At 40.9% G+C, this 25321-nt stretch overlaps 1 protein-coding gene across 4 annotated transcripts in view; it reads left to right on the forward strand.

Annotated features, from left to right (window-relative positions):
* PHF21B (PHD finger protein 21B) overlaps positions 1–25321 on the forward strand; it is a gene marked incomplete at both ends in the record, with an annotated part of 165933 nt that overhangs the window by 113111 nt on the left and 27501 nt on the right. For all 4 annotated transcript variants that reach the window (XM_082309743.1, XM_082309745.1, XM_082309744.1 and 1 more), the window contains one exon: positions 12427–12519. In XM_082309743.1, coding sequence (XP_082165869.1) covers positions 12427–12519 — 93 coding nt within the window. The remainder of the gene's footprint in view (positions 1–12426; positions 12520–25321) is intronic.

The following is a 25321-nucleotide window of genomic DNA, read 5'->3' on the forward strand; positions in this document are numbered from 1 at the left end:
CTAGGGCGTTGGAAGATGTCCCAGTACCCAGGTTTGTCTGGGCCTAGCAGGATGAAACATCCTAAGTAGGAGCCAGAAAAAGTCACACGGGCTAGATAGTAGACCAGAGTTGTGGTTTTATTTTTTTCTGGTTTTCTTCTTATAATTTCTGCACTCCAGAAACAGATACAATTTCTAGGCTCGGAAACAAAGGAACCTTTGCTGACTCAGTGTTTATAAGGCTAGTTCTGCTAACGCTAATATTAATGCAGCATCTTAGGAAGAAAAGGAGCTTTTCTACTTACTCTAAAATTTCCTGGCTATGTCATTGTAGGGAAACACTGGTGCTCACTTTGGTATATTTACAACTCTGGAAAAATGTTATGTGTAATATATTATTACGTGTTCTGAAGTGTGTGGTTGTGTATTCACATACATATAGTGTATATATATGTATCTTATGTATATATTTATGAATTTATTTATATAAGCATAAATTTGCCAAATCCTGTTACTGCCTCAACAAACCAACATAAAATTGGATCATCAAAGAATCAATTACATTTGTAAGTGAATACTGTAGAGTTTATCACCCTCCAAAACTAAATAAGGTGCAGCCGTATTTTGGTGTTTTCTTTTAATTAGAAGGTGGCACCTACATAGCAATATCTGCAATGATTTTTCACAGCTGCAATCCTAGAACTGTGGAATACCAAAGTTAGGAATTCAGTAGCAACGGTAATTCAGCCATGCTGTACTAAAGCAGTATTTCCCACTGGGTTTTGCTGATGGGCAAGTGCTGAGTAGTCTGCCTAAAAAAAATGAAGCAAGCTTATAGGATGTTCTGCACATTCAAATTAACATTTCCTGGGAAAGTTATTGCTTCCTTTTTTCTGACTAGTTATATTAACAGTAGAATTTTAAGATCAGTCATATTTATACACACTTTCTGTGGAATTCAGGCAAAGTCTTCATGTTCCTTCCACAAGTTCTATGCTCAAGGAAATTACTTTTGTAACAACATCTGGTTATTATGGCTGAACGGATCTAATAGCTTCCTCTCTCCAAAAAGGTTGGAACCATCGTTCCATTTTTCTGTTCCCCTGCCTTTGTGTTAATTGCCTTCCTCTCCCCCCCCCCCCCCCGCTAAGAAACATTGCTTTTTCCCTTGCCTTTATTCTGTTGCTTGTTGGATACTTTCCTAAGCTAATTCAAATAGCAGAAAACTTTCTTTATCCTGGTTAGCGAGCTGAATTAGCTCAGCTCAGGGCCTGACAAAAGGGACTGTGTGGCAGTGAGCAATTAGATCGTCTCAGGCTGTCACTTGCCTCATGTTTTCCAGTTCTTCAGAGTGACTGAAGAATGCATAATAAAAACTCAGAGCAAGAACTGCAAAAGCAGCTCCGAGCACCCTTACGGGTGCTCTAAGGTGGAATGATTTGGAAGATAATCTTAATTTTTCAGTAGCTGCTAATAGCCTGCATGGGCCATTCGGATAGGTGAGGATTCCTAAATCACCAAGGAAGGATGCTCATTTCCTCCTTTACTTTTCCTCCCCCTGCCTTCTCTTTCCATACCCTAATCCTCATGTTCTGCAACTGGGGTAGAGCAGTAGGACTTTAGCAGCTGCTGGGGCTCTGTTGAAGATTTCACTCATGCTTGAACTCACTTGAGGGAGAGGCTAGAAACTGCTTTGTGTGACACGCTGTGCCTGCATTTTTCCCTCTACTCAGAAATATTTCCCCAGACTGTGAACAGAGAATAAGTAATTTGAAGACATTAGTCATTAAAAACAACATCAACCTGGAACAGTTTAGTAGTTAAACAGCAAATCTTTTATGAATCAGCTGAGCAAGAGACTATAGGTGTGATCACAGCTGCTGAGTGTTGTTGTTGCAACTCAGTGAGACTATACTCATTTGTGCAGGAGGTGGAGACTTAATTAATTGAATATGATTTCTGAATAAAGCTTCAAATCACAGAACAGGTATGTGCATGCTAATGCAGTTCACATAGCCAAACTTTCTTCTTCTTTTTTTCTTTTCTTTTTTTTTTTCTTTTCAGAAATTTAGAGCGTGATCTAATGACTGTGGAAAAATCCCGACTGTTTCCTTTGATAAAAATAATGGTGCCTTAAAAAAAATACTAACCGGTAAATATTGTGATGGAAGCTGTGTTTAAGAACAGGTATTTGGCACAGCTATCTATCCTCTTGCGTAAGTAACCACTGGGATTTCTGAACCGGGGAAACTCATGAACTTTATTCATCATGTTTTTCCTTTGCCAGAATACATACCCACGGTGTGTTCAAACTGAGTTTTTATTTTCGAGTTTACCCAGATGTAGGAATGTGCAAGTGGCAAGAAGTAGAGATAGTGGTCTGAAAAGTCTGAGAGTCATGGTAAAAGCAGAGATAAATTAGATAGTGCTCCAAAAAGCCTAAGAGCCACGGTAAAAGCAGAAAATTGTTTGCTTTATCTCTGCATATACTCCTCTGATACCCTCATGAGCTTTGATACCACCGTGGGTTTCCTTGCAGATGAGTGGTGTTGAAAGGGATGAGTACAAATACCTCAGCAGCAATTAAGAATTTGGTCACACCATGGTTTTCAAAGCAGATTTGGAATTTAAGGTGGTACCTTGCCTCCTGCTGCTTGTTGCTACCCTGGTACTGGGCCTTGTAAGGGGCAGTGAGAGCAGTTGTAGGCTGTTTCAGTGCAAAAGCATCTGGCGTAGTTTGAGTCGTCGTTAACTGGCTATAACGAGGGTTGATTTAAACGGTATTTTTAGTGGCCAAAGAAAGGATGGTTTCAAAAATACCGATATTTAAAAAAAGCAACAGGACTTGTTGTGTTTCTGATTGTCTACTTCATAACAATAATAGATGTGCACACAAGAGCATGATTAATGAATTCTGAGTAAAGAGAAAGGAAGTGGGGTAAACAAACACTTTTAAAAGCTGGAAGAGAAATCTTGAAACTTCTGTGAAATTCCAATTACTGTTTACACAAAATATGTGTCTGAAGTGCAGTCTCTTTGGGATACAATCTGAGTGTGAAGCTGAAATATGCCATTATCCCACCAGATTATTAGAAATACCACGCACAGTGATTTCATTGTATTTTGAAAATGAAGAATGATTTCCACATATTTTTATAGAAGTTAAGTCTAGAAGGAAAGAAAAAATATGTACGCGTACACATCTTGCAGGAGCCTCGAAGTTATATCCAAGCGCACAGTGCTTTTGCTGGTGGACTGTGTGGAAAAATAATAGCATTCAGCTGTTTAGGTAGCCAGAGGACAGCACCTATCCTGGATTACTGAGGTAAGGTGCAGCAAGTTTTAAGTCAAATGAACTTGGAGGTTACATATAGTGCTTGGCATTTATATAAAGCAAGCTCAAGGTTGAATGCAGCATTCAAGTTGTAAAATGGATGTAGAATGGGTAAAAAAACCCTGCAATTACTTCAGTGACGATCCATTCAGGTTAAGAATTTTCATCTTTGCTGTTGCCATAGCAATCTGTTCCCCTGTCACTACCACATTAAAAATCCATTCTGTAAAACTGTTGTTGCCAATATTGAACACGTAACAGACAAAAACATTTTTTTAATAGCTTAGGTGTCTTATTTGCAACACGAAGAAGACCTAGATCTCAGAGAGATGCATATGTACTTTAAAAAGAAAAAGATTAGTGTTTCTAGAATACCTTGTAGGAACACAATATTTGTGCTGCAGTATTGATGTCAGTATAAAATAGTTTGCAAATAATACAGCAATGCAGTGTCAGTTGAACTCGAATAATTGAACTGTTCTGCTAAGATATAACAAACCCATATGTTCCCGAGTTAAGTATTTATTTTGGTAACATGCTGTAGTGAAAGGCTTTTGAAACTGTGTGGCTTTTTCACCTTCTGTTACTCATTGAGTCTGATTCTCTTCAGTGATTGACTTCAGTGATTTTTTTCTGTACCGGTGTAATTCTGGAATGGGAGGAGAGTTGTGTCCCCTAACAGTTTTACGTCTGTGATCTAATCCTAAACTGCTCACGTAGCCAAGCTCAACAATGAGTTTGTACGGATAATGAATTGTAGGAACAGGTCCTTGAGTGTTAGTACATCTAAATGAGGGGGAAAAGAATTTGTAATTCAAAGCAAACATAGCAATGGTCTGACAAATGTATTTACCCAAACTGAGTAAAATGTAAATATCTTTCAATAAAGTAGAGATACATGTCTGTAGAGGGATATATATATGTATTCATTCAGGGCTGAAATGCAGAAGTGTACTAAAATCACAGATGTGCATAAGTCATGGATTTAAAAAGTCAGGCTTTGACTAAAGAAGTCATAACATAATAGTAGGAAAATGAATGTATGGCCCTTAGTCTGATCATTGACAATGTAAATCTCATCCTTGTTTCTGCCTCGGCATCCTTTTATCCTCTAACCATGTCTAGCCTTCGTCCTCTGAATTCTTATTCTCTCTCCATACCATGCTGCTTTGTTTCACTTTTTATGTCCTCTACTTGCCACTGTCCCCACACTTCTATCCCTCAGTTGTCTTTGAGAGCCTTGATCTAGGGATGGTGTTGATTTAATGCAGGAGAAGCATAGGAGGAGAAAACATAGCAAATAGTTACAATGCTATTGGGTATTAATAGAAGAATTGAGGGCGAGAAGTTATTTTTTTTTAACTGCACTTGGCAATATCTTCTAAATTTTTTGTTTTCTTTTGGTTACATGGAGGAACTGCTTTTTTTGTCTTTTAATGCAACTGTGTGCCCCTGTTTTGGGGCTTTCCAGTTGGTTTTCTTTTTTGAAATTCTTATCATTATTATTTTCTTAGTGAGTAAACTGGCCAGTGGAAAAGATTACTTCATTTGCACCTCTTCACCTGTTTTTGCAATTCGAAATGCGACCCTTCAGAGCATGCTGCTGGATGACATTTACCCAACAACTGAGGCTGCAGGTCACCTACGCAGTGGGCCTGCTGCGGTTCCTGTCCAAGGGCATCTGTGGATTGCTCAAGCACAAAAGGTGTCCCTGACATGCCAGATACCTGTCTGCTCTGTATAGGTCACTGAAGACAAGGGTTTGGAAGTGGTTTGTGTTGCAGCCATATGCCTTCATTAGCCATTAACTCCTACAGTGGGTGATGTGGTGACTGAGGTTCCTGTTCCAAGCGAGGGCTGGGGCTGGTGCTTGAGGTAGGAGTTAGCAAGGGGCCGTGAGCTCCCAGATGCTTGCCTGGGATAATAAGGGCTGCTGCATGTAAAGTTTAGTAAATTAGACAGTAGGAAATATAGCTGATGAATCTGTTTTTATTGGAAAAAAAATCTCAGTATAAAGATAGTAAATCTGGCTTAAATGCATACAATGAAATCAAAACAATTCTGAGGCAAACTGAAACTTGGCTCTTCACTTTCCCCCATCGCTGCGCGTTTCAGCGCTCCCTCCACGTTGTAGGTGTTTCAGGAGGTCACCAGAAAAGCCCAAGTAGACTTAGATAGAGGAGAGATTTGGAGTTATCTTTGACTTTTATGGACCTTTTTTATTAAAATGCTTAGAGCTGTAAATGTAGAAATAAGAAACTCATTTATCTTGACAAAAGTGCTGCCATAAACTATTCAGCAGTCATAAAATAACCTTTTAAATTATTGTTTCTGCTGGTATCGATAAATTCATACAAAGTGCTTAAAGGTCAGGCATTGCCAGAAAAATGTCTTTTCAGCTTGTTAATTAAAGGTTTATAAGAATGTGCACCAGCTTGCTCTTTGGACAAATTGGAAAAAAGGAAGGAGAAAATAAAAAAGGCCCACATGGATGAAAATGATAGTGTGGAATTAGTGAGTGACCAGTCTTTGATCCACCAGGCTGACCATGGCAAGCCTGGACAGTTTATGAGTGAAAATAGGCGGCACTGTTAACAGGAGGAAAAAAAAGTTTATTTTCCTTTTTGCGGGGGATGTATCTTGATTACTCACCTCTGGCAGCCCATCAGCTTCAGCTGAGGACCCAGCTAGAACTGAAGCATTAAGGTGAGTGTGAGCAGTATTCGTCCTGTTATAGCTTGAGCCATGAGGAGTCCAGTTCTCATTGCCTGGCGAAGAACATCAGATAAGGGCGTTTACTTTTTTATTTGCCAGGCAAGTGGTTTTATCTGCTCGTTTATTTACCACTTAAACTGAAACAAAGCAGTGCTCTGAAATGCACTGAAAAATGTACCCAGAGCCAAACTGCCCAACCATCCATTCTAGCACCTGCACCTCCTTCATTGCAGAGACCGCAACTGTGATTCCCTCTGTTTTATGCTTCACTTCTTTTGCCCATCATCGTGGAGACATCCTGGCCTGATCGTTAAAAACTGACCTAAAAATTAGGCGACTCAGATGTGACTCTACATCAACAGATGAGATGAGGTTAATCAATCATATGGATGAGACACTGGAAGTAAGAAGTCTGGCTTGTATTTCCACCTGCGCAACAGTCTAGCCCTGACAACATTATTTTACCTCTAAATCTCGATTTTTTTTCATCACTAAAACGGAGACAGTAATACTGACCTAGGTGACGTACCCTGAGATAACAGATGAAATGTGTTACAGGAAAAGTACAGAGGTTTCTGTCATTGAATTCTGCTGATACAACAGCTTGAACTATTTATTGCCCAAGCTGGGAAACAATAACAAAACAATGTAAATATTGAAAAGTAAAGTAGATCCTTAGATATCTCTCTGTCTGAACATACTATAGTGCTATTATTAATGTGAGATTAAAGTTTTGAATTTTCCCTTCGCCATATGATTTTTATACTGAGATTGTTTCCTTGAATATTAAATAACAGATCCTTACTATAAAACCATTTGTAAACAGGAGGCTGCGTCTTTGTCACTGAAAATTTCATAACCTAAGAATGCCATAATTTGTTTTTGTTCTCTTGAGATCGCTGCAGAACTCCTACTTCAGGAAAATAAATCTGACGAATTTTTTGAGAGTGCAGATGACAGAACTAATGATAGTTCATTTCTCTGATACCCACAGACAATACATCCTGGCTTTGCCTTCAAGTGAAGCTAAGAGAACAGTGCAGAGTAGTTTTATGGCGTTTCTTGTTTCTTCTCCCATTCCCATTCCTTTTGGCTCAATCGTTCAGTGTTTTGGAACATAAACCAGAATTGGCCCAACGATGCACCCAGAGGCTGAGATGAGCTCCTTCCTCACAGGGCAGAGGCATTCTGTTCTCGACAGGGTTGGTTTGTTTTTTTTTTTTCCTTGTGATTGATATTTGAAGTAGTACAAGAAAGAGATTTGTTGCTCAGATGTGAAGTTTTTGTGCATCCTACCAATTGATAACTGTATCTTATCTAACTTCTGAGTAATTTGATTCTTATCTTTATAGTCAATTCCCAATTTCACTCAGTGTTGGCACTTCGTACTTTAATACATAGTATTCTGTTGGCCAGTTTGAAAATCCTTGCAAATCCACGTGTGTCTGTAGGAACAGGAACATCAGAACGTGTGTTTTCAAGGTCAGAGGTAGCATATATAAAAATGACGAGCAGTACAGACACACTTTAAGCATGACCTTCCAGAAGGAAGAACTTCTAGTTTTAACTTTCTGTAGAGGGTATATGTGCAGCCCAGGAGAAGTTGTGGTGCTCCTGGTGTTTCCAGGGAAAACTCAGGCTTCTCTGCATTGTGAAATTCTATATATAAGCAGTGTTGGGATGGAGGGAAGATGTAGATCATACTTGTGATAAACTTTCAGTTCCTCTAGTGTGGGTTGGTACTTTGGTATTCACCTTAATAAGCAAATAACTGGGCTGAATTAATTTTAGTTCGTGCTAATATAAAGCAGGCAGTTCGTAGAATCATAGAATCATTAAGGTTGGAAAAGACCCTTAAGATCATCGAGTCCAACCGTTAACCTAGCACTGCCAAGTCCACCACTAATCCATGTCCTCAAGCACCACGTCTACCCTTCTTTTAAATACCTCCAGGGATGGAGACTCAACCACTTCCATGGACAGCCTGTTCCAATGCCTGACTACTCTTTCAGTGAAGAAGTTTTTCCTAATATCCAACCTAAACTTCCCCTGGCGCAGCTGGAGGCCGTTTCCTCTCATCCTATCGCTTGTTACTTGGGAGAAGAGACCAACCCCCACCTCACTACAACCTCCTTTCAGGTAGTTGTAGAGAGCAATAAGGTCTCCCCTCAGCCTCCTCTTCTCCAGACTAAACAACCCCAGTTCCCTCAGCTGCTCCTTGTAAGAATTCTTGTTCTCTAGACCCTTCACCAGCTTCGTTGCCCTTCTTTGGACACGCTTCAGCACCTCGATGTCCTTCTTGTAGTGAGGGGCCCAAAACTGAACACAGTACTCGAGGTGCGGCCTCACCAGTGCCGAGTACAGGGGCACTATCACCTCCCTGCTCCTGCTGGCCACACGATTCCTGATACAGGCCAGGATGCCATTGGCCCTCTTGGCCACCTGGGCACACTGCTGGCTCATGTTCAGGCAGCTGTCGACCAACACCCCCAGGTCCTTTTCTGCCCGGCAGCTCTGCAGCCACTCCTCCCCCAGCCTGTAGTGCTGCATGGGGTTATTGTGACCCAAGTGCAGGACCTGGCACTGAGCCTTGTTGAATCTCATACAATTGGCCCTGGCCCATCGATCCAGCCTGTCCAGGTCCCTCTGCAGGGCCTTCCTACGCTCCAGCAGATCAACACTTCCCCCCAACTTGGTGTCATCTGCAAACTTACTGGGGGTGCACTCAATCCCCTCATCCAGATCATCAATGAAGATATTGAACAGGACCGGCCCCAAGACTGAGCCCTGGGGAACACCACTTGTGAGCAGCCGCCAGCTGGATTTGACTCCGTTCACCACCACTCTCTGGGCTTGGCCGTCCAGCCAGTTTTTAACCCAGCGCAGAGTGCAATAGGAGCAGGTGGTAGCTCAAGTTCTCCTTCTCTCCAGACTGCAGGAATTCATCACGTTGTCCTTCCCAATGTGTGAGGCTGTGATATGGTAGACAGGGCAAAGAAGTAATTCGTTCAGATAGTTTATAGTATCCTTCCCATTGTTTTTATTCCATATGTCACCCTATAAAGATAACTGCGGTGGAAATGTCCCTTTCTGTTCCTCACTCTGCTGCCAATACCTTTACTTCTGCAGGAAGATATAACTTACCTGTTCTGGTATCCATGGGTGGAAATACTGCTTTCTTCACCCTCCTTCCCCTCCTTGGCTCAAGACAGAATTTTAATGGAGTATATTTTTCCATGGATAATCCAGGGTACTGATAATCCACTAGTACTCAGGAAAAATTGTCTTGCTTGTTTATAACTGTACAGCTCTCCTTGTTGTTTAACTCAGGCAAATCTTATGCAAATTTTAATCTTTGCTGAATATATAACATCACACCCCCAAATGTCTCCAAGAGGAGTAGCAGAGTTAAAAATATAAACTCTGTAGGACAAGTTTATTGAAAATATTCTGCATGAAAATGCACGGTATTCTTATCAAACACAGTAGTTAGAATGAAATAGACAGTTTTACCACTCTGTTGTTGAGGTCTGAGGAGAACATATCAGCGTGGACCTGACACAGTTTTGCTTTCCTTGACCTGATTACATTATAGTTTCCTTTCTATTGACAATTTTCATTACCAGATTGGGGTAATATTAGCATACTTTATCTTGCTGGCTGTGATCCAATACTTTTGTTTTGAGGGGAGTTAAATTTAGAGAAATTTAGTGGAATCTATTTTTCTTTCCTTATGAGCTATTTCTAGCAGCCTGATAAGTTTTTGTGATCAGTGACTAAGTGTCTCTTGCTGTTATGATGACAATCATCTGCTTGCTTATATTGCCATGTCGTCCCAACAGCAATTAAGGGACGTTAGATAGAAGTGGTAAAACCTTGCCTTAAGAATATTGGCCAGTTAACCAAAATATGAACTGCAATCAGGGATGAAGGAATGAAAAAGGGTAAAGGGGAAAAGTTAGCTATGTTCTTTAGACATATGGCCCAATCTTAAATTTATAAGCTATCTGTCCTTTTTAATGGAGAAAATAAAGTACAAGTTATTTACATCTCAGATCCAGTATTTTAGGAGCCTCTGTGGGTGAGTCTTGAAAAGAGGTGCCATTCAGACCATCTATAAGAGAATGCATAAATGTACATAAATGTACATCACTACAGATAGATGAAAAGTCAGCAAAGGATTGGAGCTAAACAGACATGAAGATTTTTAGGCAGGGGGGAAACTTGTATGTACTTGACTCACTATTACAGAAACATAATTTGCTTACTCTTGATATCCAACTGTACTCATAAGGGTTAAAGATAATACTGAGTTAATAATTATCACTTCTCCATCTACAAAGTAAACTTTATGTAGAATGCAGCAATATATTTGCTCATAGAAAGAGCTACCTCAGATATCTTATACTGGGTACTATTGAAAGACATTTAGAGAGTAATGCAATCATCAGGCACAGTCAGCATGGGTTCAAAAAAGGAAAGTCCTGTTTAACTAATTTGATATCCTTCTATGATAAGGTCACCCGCCTAGTAGATGACAGGAAGGTGGTGGATGTAGTTTTTCTGGATTTTAGTAAAGCTTTTGATACTGTGCCTCACAGCATCCTTCTGGACAAGTTGTCCAGCTGTGGGATGAGTGGGTTCACAGTGCTCTGGGTGAAGAACTGGCTGAAGGGCAGAGCTCGAAGGGTTGTAGTGAATGGGGCTACACCTGGCTGGTGACCAGTCACCAACAGTGTTTCTCAGCGTTCAGCTCTAGGGCCAGTCCTGTTAAATACATTTATCAATGATCTGGAGATAGGAGTTGAATGCACCATTAGCAAGTTTGCTGATGATACCAAACTGGGAGGTGCTGTTGACTCTCTTGAGGGACAGGAGGCCTTGCAGAGGGGTGTAGATAGATTGAAGCATTGGGCTATGATTAATGGGATGAAATTTAATAAGTCAAAACGCCAGATTCTGTACTTAGGACAGAGTAATGCCAGGCACAGGTATAAACTGGGAGAGGAGTGGCTGGAGAGCAACACTGCAGAAAGGGATCTGGGGGTGCTGGTTGACAGCAGGCTCACTATGAGGCAGCAGTGTGCCCTGGCAGCCAAGAGGGCAAACAGCATCCTGGGGTGCATCAAACACAGCATAACCAGCTGGTCAAAAGAGGTGATTATCTTGCTGTATTTAGCGTTGGTGCGGCCTCATCTTGAATACTGTGTGCAGTTCTGGGCCCCACAATTTAAGAAGGTTGTGAAGGTCCTTGAGTGCATCCAGAGGAGGGCAACAAAGCTGGTGAAAGGGCTGGAAGGCATGCCCTATGAGGAGTGGCTACGGACTTTGGGCTTGTCTAGTTTGGAGAAAAGGAGGCTGAAGGGTGACCTCCTTGCTCTCTACAGCTTCTGAGGAGGGGAAGTGGAGAGGGAGGTGCTGATCTCTGCCCCCTGGGATCCAGTGGTAGGACATATGGGAATGGCTCAAAGCTGCTCTGGGGGAGGTTTAGACTGGACATTAGGAAGCATTTCTTTACCAAGAGGGTGGTCAAACACTGGCACAGGCTTCCTAGAGAGGTAGTTGATGTCGGATGCCTGTCAGTGTTTAAGAGGCATTTGGACAATGTGCTTGACAACATGCATTAACTTTTGGTCGGCCCTGAGTTGGTCAGGCAGTTGGACTAGATGATCATTGTAGGTCCCTTCCAACTGAAATATGCTATGCTATGCTATGCTATGCTATTCTATTCTATCTTAAATAAGCTTTGAATACATTTGTTATACAACTAAGAGAAGGGTGAGTAGAGAAAATAAACGTGGATAGTAATAGCTGCTGTGTTGGCCCAAATGGATGTCGTCTTAGCTGAATGTTATGTTACAGTGTGCTGTAGTAGATTTATAGGTAGCTCTCAGTTTTAATAATTCAGTATTTAGTGTTTACTAAGACACAGTGAACTTCTCTTGTGACCCTGGCTACCATGAAATGCATCATCTTACCAATGCACATCTTGAAGTTTCACTGTGGTGTGTTTCACCTTTCTTCAGATCTCTTTTGAAAACAAGCTAATGCCTAGACAGCCTTCAGCCATGGCAGCACACTTGTATTTTCTTTGTGTACCAAAAAAACTTCACAACAATGAGATATATCCTTTGCGCTCAGAATTACCAAATGCTTTAGGAGACAATAGGCTTTACTTCACAGTGCTTTGTAAAGAAGGTTAAAGAGAAGGAAGAGTCTCTGACTCTTTAGGCAGAAGAGAGAGAGCTTCAAATGGACTGAGGTATTATACCCTTCCGTCATTAAGCTGGGAAGAGACAAACAAAGAGCTGTAAGGGAAACTGCTGGGTCGGGGAGATTCTATCTGGGGAAGCAGTGCAAGTGTTTTAAGCTGTGTTCAACTGTTTTTCTTCCAACAGACTTTGGGAACTATCACTGCAGTGCCCATTAAGGTTCCTCAGGTCAGCTCCTTGCAGAGGTTGGCAGGACAAGGACCAGCAGTGCTACCTCAGGTACAAAATACAGTTCCAAAGCGGGGTTTGTGTCATTTTATATGTATTCTACTCTGTTCCTGTCTGGTGCCCAGGCCTGGGTAGGTCAGCACACTCATTTTGCTGAAGAAAGACTCACCTTCAGTGAGCTGACCAGCAGAGTTGTGATTTTCTCCAATTCATGAAAAAAAAATTTATCCGTTTTCTTCTGGGAGCATACTGTTAGCACAATGAAAAGCTATAAAAAATCTTGTAGATTCATTGTGGAAGAACAAAGTACATACGGTGAAATGTAAATTTATGCTTTATAAGATGAATCACAAATCACAGAAGTGAAAATCTGCAATTCTGTAATTAAAAAAAGTGGTGGAAGTATTAACCTTTCTGTTCAAGATTTAGCCTCAGACGTTCTTTTACTAACTTACTTGCCTTATCCCTGTCTATCCCAGTATAAAGTTTTGGCCCAACTAACCCAGGTGCCAAACTGAGGCAAGATTGGCTGGGTAGGGGTGAAAGGAGATTTACACTCACAGATTTTTAAAATCTTTTCAAATTGTGTTTCCTTTTCTGAATATCCATCAGTATTTCCCTAACCATACACTTTATTCCCGATTTCAACCCTCTTTCTCAAAATCTTTGGATGTCATTTTCAACAAGTGTTTTACTGCAGTTCTATGGTTTGCTTTTCGGATTCATGATTATTAAGTATGAATATATTTCTCCCTGTGTGGCCCTTAGAGGTCTATTTCTCATATGTGAACACTTTTCTAGCATTGAAGTCAATGTTGGATCTTCCTATTGTTCCTTTATTTTTTTCCTAATATTTTCGTAGTGGCAGAATCTAGTAGAAGATCTGTGAGTTAAATCTGCCTGGAGGAAGGAGTATTTCCAAGATAAAGTTCTTAAATGCTCTCTTTAAATTGCATTTTGTGGAAGGCAAAGTTGTGAACATAAAGGAAGGTTATAGTTTTCTTATCAAGTTCAAGACTTTGCTTTTCAGTTGTTCTTACAGCATAATAACACATTGATTTCTGCCATTTTGGGGTGTCAAAGATGAGCAGATTGCTCCTGAAAATAGATGAGGTTCAAGAGCAGCTGAAAGACCTGTAACAGGGGCTTAAATTATCATTAAGGTTATGTTTCAGCAATGATGATGGCATTGCAAATGCTGCACTTAGAGATGCATCAATGTTCTATACTTTTGTTAAGTAGAAAAATTTTCATTCAGTGTTAGATTCAATTTTGAAGGATTGGAAAAAGTGGAGGAAGCTGATTTCCTCAACTTTTTGAAAAGAACACATATCCTCTCTGTCTTGCTGTTTAGCTCATGGCAATATTTTTGTTTGTATTTTGCTTTGTTTCACTCCTTTCCTAGCATAGCTTTCAATTTCAGACCTGTTTATGCAATCATACTTAATACTAATGAAAGACCAACCCTTCCTCAACAGCCGTAAGCCATAGTTCACTAAATTTTCTATTTCCTATAGATAGCATGGGAAATAACCACATAGCAATCTTATTTCTGTCAAAAATAAAAATGAAGTAGGCAGCTGTATGACCACATTATCAGAGGTACGTCTTATGTTCTGAGATTTTTCTGGCTCTTTCACAGGCCAATACCTCCTTCTTCAGCAGCAGCCTGCCCCATTTACAGGCTGTGTCCTCCTTTGCAGTTCATCATGGTCTATATGTTCCTCTCCCTCTCAAAGCTTATGGAGAAGTTTAAAATGTCCATATTGTTTCCTAGTGGGGAGCTCCCTCCACCTGTCAAAGCTTTCTGCTTGATGTCTTAAGAGAGGTGAAGTTTTCATCTACAAGTGGGAAGTCTGGCTGCTAACTAAATACTCAAATGCCTTCAAAATATATTTAGTATAGCCATAAATCAGAGTGATGTAAAGCTGTCATTCCCCAGATACAGCTGGATACAGGTGATCTGGGAGGCCACTGTAAGTGAGCTGCAGCACTGTATCACTGTGAAAGCTCTCCTTTGTAATAGCTGCAGGTGAGTGCATAGTCATCCCTGGCAAATTTTGAGGGTTGACAGGAATCTGTGATCCACGAGAACCGGAAACTTCAGATGGAAATATAAAAATGCCAGGAAGCAATGCCATGTAATACCATGAAGGTATTATGGTAAAGAACATCTCTTCCCTCTTCTCCCTCATAGCTCTGAGAAAACAAGCACCAAATTAAAAACAATTTTGGAAATTAAGGGGCGTATAGTATTTTCCAGTAGGAGCTGGAAAATGTGCAGAATTAAATCCTATCACAGTCCATGTCCTCTCAGCTGTTATGCATCAGAGTTGGTTACAGAGCAGGCTGGCTACTAACCTCCTTTTGTCGCCCCTGGGTGACAGGCATGGCTCCTGTACCTTGCTCTGAGTTAGTGGCACAATCCTACCATTCTAGGACTGACTTTGCCACTGTCTCCCAAGCATACTAACAAGCAGGGTCCAACTGAGTTTGGCATCTGCTAAAACCTTTGTTTTGGGTGCCCGTGTAGCACCAAATTAGAGGGACAGCTTTTTCAAAACAAAACAATATTCATCACTCCTCTGCCAAGAAGTCCATAGTATTTCACACACAGAATTTTAAAGCAGTACTATGTCCGTACTCATGCATGTTAGCTATAGCTGAATCTTGTTCTGCAAGGTATTGCACCTTCCCCGACCTCCATCTCTGTGAAGTCTAGCTTTAACAGTGAATTGTGTAGAGCCCTAATAGCAATGAAACCATAGTAGCAAAGGCTTCAATAAGCCCACCTGCATGTCTGCCTGTTTACTGAAGCAGCTAAGTCTAGGTGCAGTTTGTGCAAGTGCAGTGGCAGGCACAGTGGTAATCACCTAAGACGACTTAATGTTGCTTGTATGTGCTGCTGCCTCTCTTCTTGTTTATGGAGGGGTGGAAGGCCTGGATGGATCCCTTTTGGAATCCCTGCCATGTTAGGAGCCTACTTGTCTCTGAGTTGCCGTCTGGAAGTGGGTTCACTCATAGCCAGACAGATTGCACTTCTGGTTCAGGTGCATGTAGATAAGTGGGATTAATCCAGGTCAGTGTCTGCATTCTTCACAGCACACCGATTGCTACCTGACATTTCTCCTTTTGGCCAGTCTTATAATTTCTTTGGAATTTCAGACTCCCTTTAGATTTTAGATGGAGGCATGAGAGGCATAAACATTGCCAGGCTGGCTGGAAAGAAACAGGGGACTCCTCCATTTAAGGGCCCCTCATCACATCTAAAGGAGTTTTATATTTTTGATGCTTTCACTCTCCTCATGTAGACAGCCTCTTTTGATTTACCTCTATGCAGTCAAGCAGGAAAATACCACACAAGTAAACTGAGGCACTTAACAATACTTACGTAAATTAATACATACAGCTTTCTCATTTTCCACATTTGTACAAATACTTGCCATTTGTTTTGTTCATTTGAATGGGTTTATGATATGACCCCCTGGGAGCTCTTCCATATGGGGAATGAAGTTTCAAAATCTGCACATTCACAAATGGCAGCAAAATCCCATCACTTAGTGCAGAACTGCTATTAAATGGTGAGCAAACAAACATTAATTACAAGTTCATTGCATAATACAAACAATATTTCTTTAGGCATTCATTATTTGCCAAAACAAGCCTCTTTGGCAGACCTTTTTTCTTTTCTTTTTTTAATTGTTTTTTTTTTACAGAATATGAAGTTATTTTTGCTTTCATCAAGTAAATAAAATTTCTGCTATGAGCTGAGGTGTTTGGGAAGTTAGTTCCAGATAGTCTTTCTCTTCTTTGGCCTTTGAGGTTTCCAGCTGGGTGAGATGTTTTGAAGCTGCAGACTCTCCACTGCACTCTGGGAAGCAAATCCTGGAGGTCCTTTACTCAGACCCATGGGTGATGCACTCTCTTGCTCTTGAGCTGTTCCTCTGCTTTATGGCACCCATCGACTGGCCTTATCTCAGGTTGGGGCTCCAGTTGCCAGCTGCAATGCAGACAGTCTGTCTATTTTGAACTGGTTTAGATAAAAATTTAAGTCGCGCTGTAGCCACCTGAAGGTGCGTGGGAGATCTTATTTTCTGTTCTTTGAATGGAAGATTTTAAATGAAACGGTGAAGATATTAAAATAAACCTCCCATTTTGTTGTCAGTAATTTGGGTGCAATCCAATTCTCGTTCAAATTAATGAAGAGACTGTGATGATTTGAATAGCAGTTAAATCAGATTATAATGCTATTTCCCTGACCTATTTTTCCAGTCCTGGTTGAAGGCGGGGCTTGGGATGGCTTTGCTCATGACACTGCTGATTAGAGTAGAGCAGAGAGTTGCGTAGCAGACGCCTGCGGTGGAGCTATCACGCAGGTTAGTGGTAAAAAGAAACAGGTACGCACAACCGCTTTAGATGAAACGTGCGTGTTTTTCAATCGACTCTAGCCAGTTCTGCCTTCAAGTGCTGCTTGTTTTTTATCTTCTGTAGTGATTTTAATATGCATAATTCAGTAGGGTCTGAATTTGGTCACTGGGCTGCAGGCTGCTTTGGGACAGGGGCTGTTCTGTTACCGTGTGTTTGTTCACCACTGGGTACTGTGTGAGCCCAGCCAGAGACTGTGGTCTCTAGATGTTCCCAAAACTTAAAGGCACATTCTCATTTTTAAAATTTCTTGTCATAGTTCTCATGAGTGCGGTTCCACTGGTAGCTGCTTCTCTTCACATGTGTACCAAAACCAACCATTCCTGGCTTCCCCGGTGACAGGGCTTCTGGAAGATTTCTTGAAAGGAAAATGACTCCTATAGACAGGACCCAAGTTGTGTAATGCCACTGTGTACTGTAGGAGGAATGTGTTAACAGACTGGGCTGTGGCAAAGCCTCTCTCTGTTTGCATCATAAGTCTAAAAAAGAAAAAAAAATCATTATTTTTAAGTGTAATGTGTTAAGACTGTGCATACCCACTAGAAAGTGGAAAAATACTAAATGCAAGTCAGCCTTTTGTGAAACTAGAAAAGAAGCTAGCAGATATACATGTTTGTGTAAAAAGTTACACAGAATTGTGCAATGGAGAGACAAGAGCACTTTATTGTTTGTTTGAGTAAGGAATAATTGAATTGGGTAAAGTCGTTATTACAATATCAGAGGAGAAAAGGACTATAATCCCTTAAGGGACGTCATGCACCTTTCTGGTATATAACCCTCAGCGCTTCCAGGGGGCTGTGTTGGAATGCTAGTGGAGGAGAAGAGAGATAATCTAATTCAAGGTAACTTAATCAGCATGGTATATAACCAAGCTAAGGGTTTTGCAACAGTATTTAATATTCATTGACTGTATGCATGCAGAAAACAGGAACAAAATTGCTTTTTCAAAAGAAAGGTTTGCAGAGGCCCGGCTGAAAATGTAGACCTTAATAAATATAGTTGTTAATCTGTTTTATTCTGTATAAGCCTTTATACTGTGCTTGTCACTATATTTGAAGCACCTTCCAGTAATGTGTTAAGCACAAAGATTAACATCTGTTGTAAGCTATTTCTTCTCTCATCCTTTCCCTTTGGGAAGAAGTGTGCACAGCTGAGAGTTCTGGTTAGGGTTCCTTTTTATCAGTTTGCTTATTTTTAATAGGCATGCTACTATTAATTGCATGCCGTTATATATTTCTGTCAGAGGAGTATAACATAGAAAATGTTTATTGTAGAAAGTGATGAGGTTTGTGCCCTTAATTCATAGAGAAGAAGGTTGAGACACCTGCCTATATGAGCATCAGCCTTGCTGTAGAGACTCCCTGCACCAGAAACACCTGGCCACCTTGGCCTTTCATACTAAGTCTTTACAGGGAGAGCTGTGAAGATTGGGATGAAAACATGATACTTTATTGAAAGGTCTGTGGGAATCTCAGTTACGCACTAGTGGATAGGTTTGATAGGTAGCCTGTGTTGCTGAGAGAGCCATGGGCTTGTTGGAGTATCTGGAGTGCTCCACAGTATGAATTTTACACTGCTGTAGTACAGCCAAGACAGATGAAGGTATGACTAAGGTGGTGCAATAAGAACTGTTCCCTGTGGATGGTGGTATGCCAGAGACTGGCAGTGACGAGAAATCTGGTCTTCTGCAGCATGGACAAAGACGAACGCGTATGGTGTATCGAGGGCAACTACACCCAGATGCAAATTTTCCAAAGTGCCTCCCTCTGTTACCTCTGCCTTTCTGAGTTTCAGTGTCAGTTTTCTGTTCTTAATGAGAGAACTGACCCAGGGTGGTGGGGAAGGAGAAGCAGAACTGGCTGTTACTGATGCTTAAGACCTTCAGATCCAATCAGTGTTGTGAACGTTTTGAAAAAGACCTCCATGGAAGTCAGATCTCCATGACAGTCTGTACGTAGGAGCCTAAAGTCTCCATACAACCCCCAGGAAAGATTCAAGCCATTTTAACACCTGACATGGTAAGTTTTTCCCAGGTGAAAACTCATGTTTCTCCACGTCAAATGCTGCTTTGCAGAGTATCAGGAAGATGAGAAGAAACATCCCCTCTCTTCACTGACACCATTTGCATCCATGCGAATGATGTGCCTTGAGATCCATGTCTGGTTTGGATCTGGAACGTGCTCTGTCTTTGAGCCTCCATGCCAGTTGTACAAGCTTGTGGTAGGCCTCTGGCCAAATGACAGGTGGATAGGAAGGTTTTCTCTGTCTGCAGCACTTCAGCAGAGGCTTGGAGGAATTCACTGCACTGCGTCCTGTCCCTAAAACCTTCATTTTCATCTCCCGATGTCTGAGCTTTTTGTAAGCTTCCATCTTGCTCAGGCTGTCAGCAGACAGAAATTATTTTTGTCATTATTTTTATTATTATTTTGTCTTTCAATTTTTTTGATTTTGGCTAGTAAATGTGTTGAGACTGGTCAAATCATTATAATGTGCCCTTATTGTTGTCTAGAAGTAGGAAAAGCTCTTAAAGTGATGGACAGTACAAAGCAGTGACATCCGTGGTCTTTAAAGTGACACCAGAGTTTGAGTGCAGTGGATGCCCAGCTGCGTGGATTAGTCCAGAGCTCACCTATGAAAATATACAGACAGGAGGAAAGCAGACAGATGTTCACTTGTTTCTGCCTAAAGGCTTTATGGACACTTTATATTTCAACTGAAGTTAGTTAATCATAGATGAGTATCTGCAAGAGAAGCAAGCTGACTTGTAATGCTGAAAAGAGTAGAAATGGAAGTAAGTTATTGACTGGTGTGTATAACCAGTCTAGCATTATACTTCTATTGTAATCCTAAACAATAAGGATTAAATTCTTTCCTCAGAGGCACATAAATAACTGCATATTCAAGGACAGAATCATTGTGCAGAAGGAAAAAAAGCAGAAATCCTTGTCAACTTCAACCCCTACTTGTTATTTTTTGGAATAATATTGATTTTAATTTGCTGGTTTAATGGTAGTTTTCCCCTTTGCAAATGGAAAAGAGCCACTTAATGAATCATGAACTCAATAGCAGCGATGCCAAACCAGAAAATACAAGCAGTATAGCTGAGGAGAAAATGTACATTTCGTTAGCAAAAGTCAGTCAAGTTCCTGTGAAAATACAGTTTTGTGTTCAAAACAGTGATGGCATTTTTAATAAAGAACTCCCACCTGACTGCCTTATGCCAACATCCACAAAAAGCAGAGCTGTCGGATTCCCACACAAACATCCCTCTCAGCAAAACTTCCATTTCTATAGTATCAAGCAAAGCTGAAGGAGAAGAAAACTAAACGAAATAGCTTTGTCTCCTTAAAAATTGCACAGGGGTTCTATTATCTGTGTGTCACCTTTACACTAAAGTTGGCTATCCATGACCAACAAATTGAAATACCAAAGCACAGTAGGTATACAGTCCAGTGGAAAATGTCTGATACAGTGCACGTAATTTGAATATGAGTGAAAATATCACAGAGTGATTCTTGGGTTGCGTGGCATGTAAAATGAGAGACTAGGGTTTGTTTCAAGGTGCTAGTTGCAGTTCTGGCCTTACTGAAGCCTATTCAAATTTGCTGTTGGTTTCAGTCAGATTAAGATTACTTCCCTGGTCCTCGCTGTTCAGAGCAGCAGGATTGGAAACGTGGGCTGGAGAAGTTGCTTGGCTTTTGCCCTGCATTTCATATCATTCCTCTGTGGCTTCCCAGGCTAATGTTCCAGGTAGATGCTAAGGAGAGGCTTACGTTGTATGTGAACACAGGATTCACTGAACTGGGTCATCTTGCCTGGGGTTTCCTCACGATGCACACTGAAGAGTAACTTCTTTTTTTGTGTAGCCCCATCAAGGAGAAGGAAGAAAAGTGTATGTGGATCCATAGTCATGTGTGGTTTTAAATCTTCCTCCTGTGGCAATAAAATAAACTGTGTTTATTTTGACTGTGGTCTCAGACCAGGCTGAAGATAATAGGAGCTTATCAGGAAAGGAACCAAAAATCAAGCAAGCTGGAAACGCTTGTATTCAGGTCAGTTGGGCAACCTGGGTTTTAGGGTGTGTCATTGTTGTGAAGTTATGCAGAACCTTTTCTTTTGCATAATTTTTATTGATTAAAAAAAGAAGAGGGAGAGAGTCGGTCCTCAGCTGGCATAAATAGACGCAGCTTTACTGAAGTCAGTGTGCATCTGTTCATTCTGGTGAAGGATATAATTACCCCATATTGCACTCATTTTATCAGCCATTGCTAATGTTTTCTGTGTGATCCTCTAAAGCTTTTCAAGAATGAAAGCTCTGTCTGCTGCTCCCAGCACTTTGCCTCTGTGACATATGAATTGTGCCAAATCCATTTTGAGTTTTTGTTTTTAAGCTCTGAGTACAAGGGTGAAGTGAAAATAAAGTGTGAATAATGGTCTTTCTCTCAAAGGCAATGTGATATTGCGTTGAGCTGAAAAATTTACTCTCATACAGATCGGCCCTGCCAGTATGAAGGGCTGATTGATGCTGAGGACGATCCAGCTGATATCTGATATTGGGGAGGGGGAGGGCTCTTCAGTGTTGCTGACAAAGCTATAACAAGATCCAGGGACTGGAAGCTGAAGTTAGGCAAATTCAACCTCGCAATAAAATGCCAGTAATGAGCATAATAAAATATTGTAACAGTTTACTGGGGCTCATGATGAATTCATCGTTAAGAAGTCTTCAGTCTTTTCTTTTAACATCAGTCTTCAGTTTCTGAGAGAAATCCTATGGCCAGTCTGAGCTGGAGGATCATGGTGATCCCTTTCGGTTTTGTAATTGAAGTGCACTTGTTAACTTCCCTTCTTTGCTAGGCGGTAAGGAGAACACATTTACGAGAATTGCCCTTAACAATTCTCATAGCACCTGCAGATCTGCACAGAGATAACTGTTCTAATTAAATCCCGTCCTTTAGGACTGCATAGGATTGCCCACAGAGATGGGAGGAATTGTGTGCTTTCCTTCCCTTCTCCTCCTTTTCCCCCATACTTGTTTGGGTTGGATCTTGAGGGCTTATTTTGTAAGAGTTTTTCTTTTTTACCTTCTTTTTCTTTGCTACAGCATCGGAGCGGCTCACCTGATGGGATGTAGCTCAGGAAATAGATTGCCCATGATCACAGTTGCCTTTGTCAATGGTGACACACATCAGGCTCTCCCACCTCCGCCACTCAGCAGTTCGTTCACCTCTGCGGTATTCAACAATTTGTGCTCGAAAGGTGGAATGATGTTTCGGTGTAATGGAAGCCTTTGGGCTTCATATAGGGACATCTGGATGGAGCGTAATGATACGGGATATACAAGAAGTCATATTAGTCACAGGAGCTGATTCCCTCCTGATCTGAAACTTTAAAATATATGAAATTAGAGGCTGCTGAACAAAAAAGCACTCTGCACATCTCGCAGGATTGGGCTCCCTGTTGTTTCCTTGTCTGAAAAGCAGACAGCCCCCACCTAGTGAATTCTCAGGTCTGGGAATATCTTCTTGAACAGTGTGCTCACCTGCAGGCTATTCGAGAAGTACCAGGGGTGTCTGAATATTGCCGCCTAAAATCAAATGTGTCTGTTATTGTGGGTATTGAGGAAACTCGGGAACAACACGGGTTTGTGAAATCATTATATTCAAGAAGCAGCGCTCTCTTCTCCTGCATTTAAAGCCCTGGTAGTATCACATTCTGTTTTGACAGCTGTCAGAAGTTAAGTGAAAGATATTTGGGGAGAGGAGGGCTGAGCTACAGGAGAATTGTTATTTGCAGCGCTCGCCAACAGTTGCAGTTTTCACTTGGTAACACACATGCTGTCTGTTATTCTTTCTCTTTTCTTCTCCTTTGCTAAACTTTTGCACCTTTTCTTTCATGGCTCTTGTAATGGGGACCAGTGCCATCCAGCCTGTGCTGCTTTCAGTAGGAAACATCTTTTTCATACCTTGCATGTGACATGCAGTCCGTGCCCCGCTCTAATTTTTCACCAGTTCTGCTTCGGTGACTGTCAACTTCCAAACTTCTGCTAGTGCCACTGTCCTCCTTTCATCTCCCAAATTGAAGCTACAGTTTTGCCATGAGGAAAAGGAATTTACGCTAGCTCTTCCCTTTATTTTTTTTCCTTTATTTTTTTCTTCCCAGCTGACACCATTTATTCTCACAGATTACTGTAGCAGTTTGGTTTTTAACGTGAAACTTTGCTAAAGGTCTTTCACTTGGCTGTTTATTAAGTGCTTACACTTAGCATTTATATTCAAGGAGAGAAGGTTCATAGGTGTTAGAGCACAAGGGGCTTCTATGCTTGCTTTCTGCTCTGGCTTCATGCCTGTGGGCTGTAGAAATAAACATTATTTTAACTTGAACTTATTTTAGCTTTAACTCAGGAGCACGTGAAACTTTTTCTGTAGTCAACCCGTTTTATTATTCTATAACTGCAAATAAATATGCTCTCGCTACGTTAGCTGAACTTGCCAGGGAATTTGCAGAGGCTTAGACTATGAAGACCGCTATACCTCCTTTGTATCACACGGTGGCAGAAAATGCTTGGCATATGTTCCTGCGCTGTACCAGTTTGGTGAGTCGTATCAGATATTTCAGTATGCAGCACTTTATAGAGAATACGTTACTTTGGAAAATTAAGCCTGTTTAATTGTCTGTGCAGGAAGAGCTTATTTTATAGCGAAGTAATATGCATTCATCCACAACTTGCAGAATGTGTATTAAGTGTGTGTATAGGATTCATTGAGGTATTACATCTGACAGTCAATATAGATATGTAGTAGTGTAGAAAAGATAATTATATAGCTGGAATATATATAGGCATTTAGTTTTAATTAGGCTTTTGATTAAATATAAAAGTGCAATTAAGACTGACAGATAGAGTAGATCCTGGTAGACTTACATGACAGTTTTTGGCTAGAAAAACTCCTGAGCTGATTTTTTGTCAGACTTGATTTTTTCTAAAGATCTCAGTGACTGTTCTGTTGAATCTTTGATCTGAACTACTACTTACTCTCTCTCTCTGTCTCTTTTTCTCTGTATATATGTGCTTATCTGTGTGTTTACAGTATTTCTGTTGGCAACAGATGTTACATTAATTTACAAGACAATTATTTTATTTTAAGGAGACATGGTAAAATTTAGATGTTAGCCAAACAGCTAAGAATTCAGTTTGGTTTTTTTACCCATGGCAATACATTTTAACTGTATTTTGCCAAGCTTCTCAGACTTTCTTTTCTGAATAATGATACTATTTCTGCGAATGTGTCTCTGAGCACATGAGCATGAGCAATTTGTGAAAGGCTTACATATGAGAGACTTATATAACATAGGAGGAAAATGATATTATCATGAAAATATAAATGTAGATATTACAAGATCTGCTTCTATAACTGACTCTGATACAGACATAAACAAGTTGCTTTAAGTATCATGTCTCCTATTGCACTGACCTGTTGTTTATGTCAGAAGCCTTGGTTTTGCAGAATGCATGGGCCAAGATGGGTTTAAACCAATCCTCTGTGCACTACTTTTGAAAATAAGACCATTAACTAATTATGGATATGAAGCTAATTATAGACTCTTAGACAACTTGGCCAGGGTATTTGTCTGGTATCTTAACTAAATAAATCAAATACTCATTACATAAAGTGATGGGATAGATGAAAAAGAGCAAAAAAACCCCTTCAGTTACTGTCAGTGTATCTTGAATATGGTTAGTCATAATTCAGCATGGTTTTGCATCATTTCACAGTGGGCCTATGAGGCCTTCCAGCGTTACCCCAAAGCTGTGAGCCAAATGCAGCAGCTTCCTGACTTTGTCACAAGTCTGCTGCAGGACCTCGGGCAAACCCTCCTCTTTTTGCTCTTCTTCGGCTCTGTTTCCTCTTTCACTTTCCATCTGCCTTGGTTACTGACAATTTAGACGCTCTTGAGCAGGACTGTGCCTCTAATACACGTTTGCACTGCTCGTAGGTGTTAGGATCCTATCAGCAATTGAGGGCCGAGTTATCAAAACACGATGAGCTCGCAATACGTGCGTTGCTGCGCTTAATATTCACCGCGGGGAGGAACGGGTACGGCTCCTCCTTGACGCGATAGAGTATGATGGCCAGCCACGAGAGATGATTTTCTGCACATCAGTAAAGCCCCGCGTTTTCATTAAATTGCTTACTTAGGCTCAAGATTGGAAGTCGGCATCATTGGAAGGCCTCCTGTAGACTACAGCGCGGTGACACAGGCAGCTGTTTCCCATGTCCGTCTGTTACAACTTGTCATTTTGTTTCACAGTATGGAAGGTGCGAGAAGTGACAGGACTAAATAAGCACAGAGGGAACCGACTGTTTTATCTGGCCGTGTTAACGAATAAGCTGGGAGTGAAGTTAACTTCATGTGAAGCAGTTTAAATTAT

Source organism: Platalea leucorodia (assembly GCF_965183815.1).
Source record: "Platalea leucorodia genome assembly, chromosome: 4".
NCBI lineage: Eukaryota > Metazoa > Chordata > Aves > Pelecaniformes > Threskiornithidae > Platalea > Platalea leucorodia.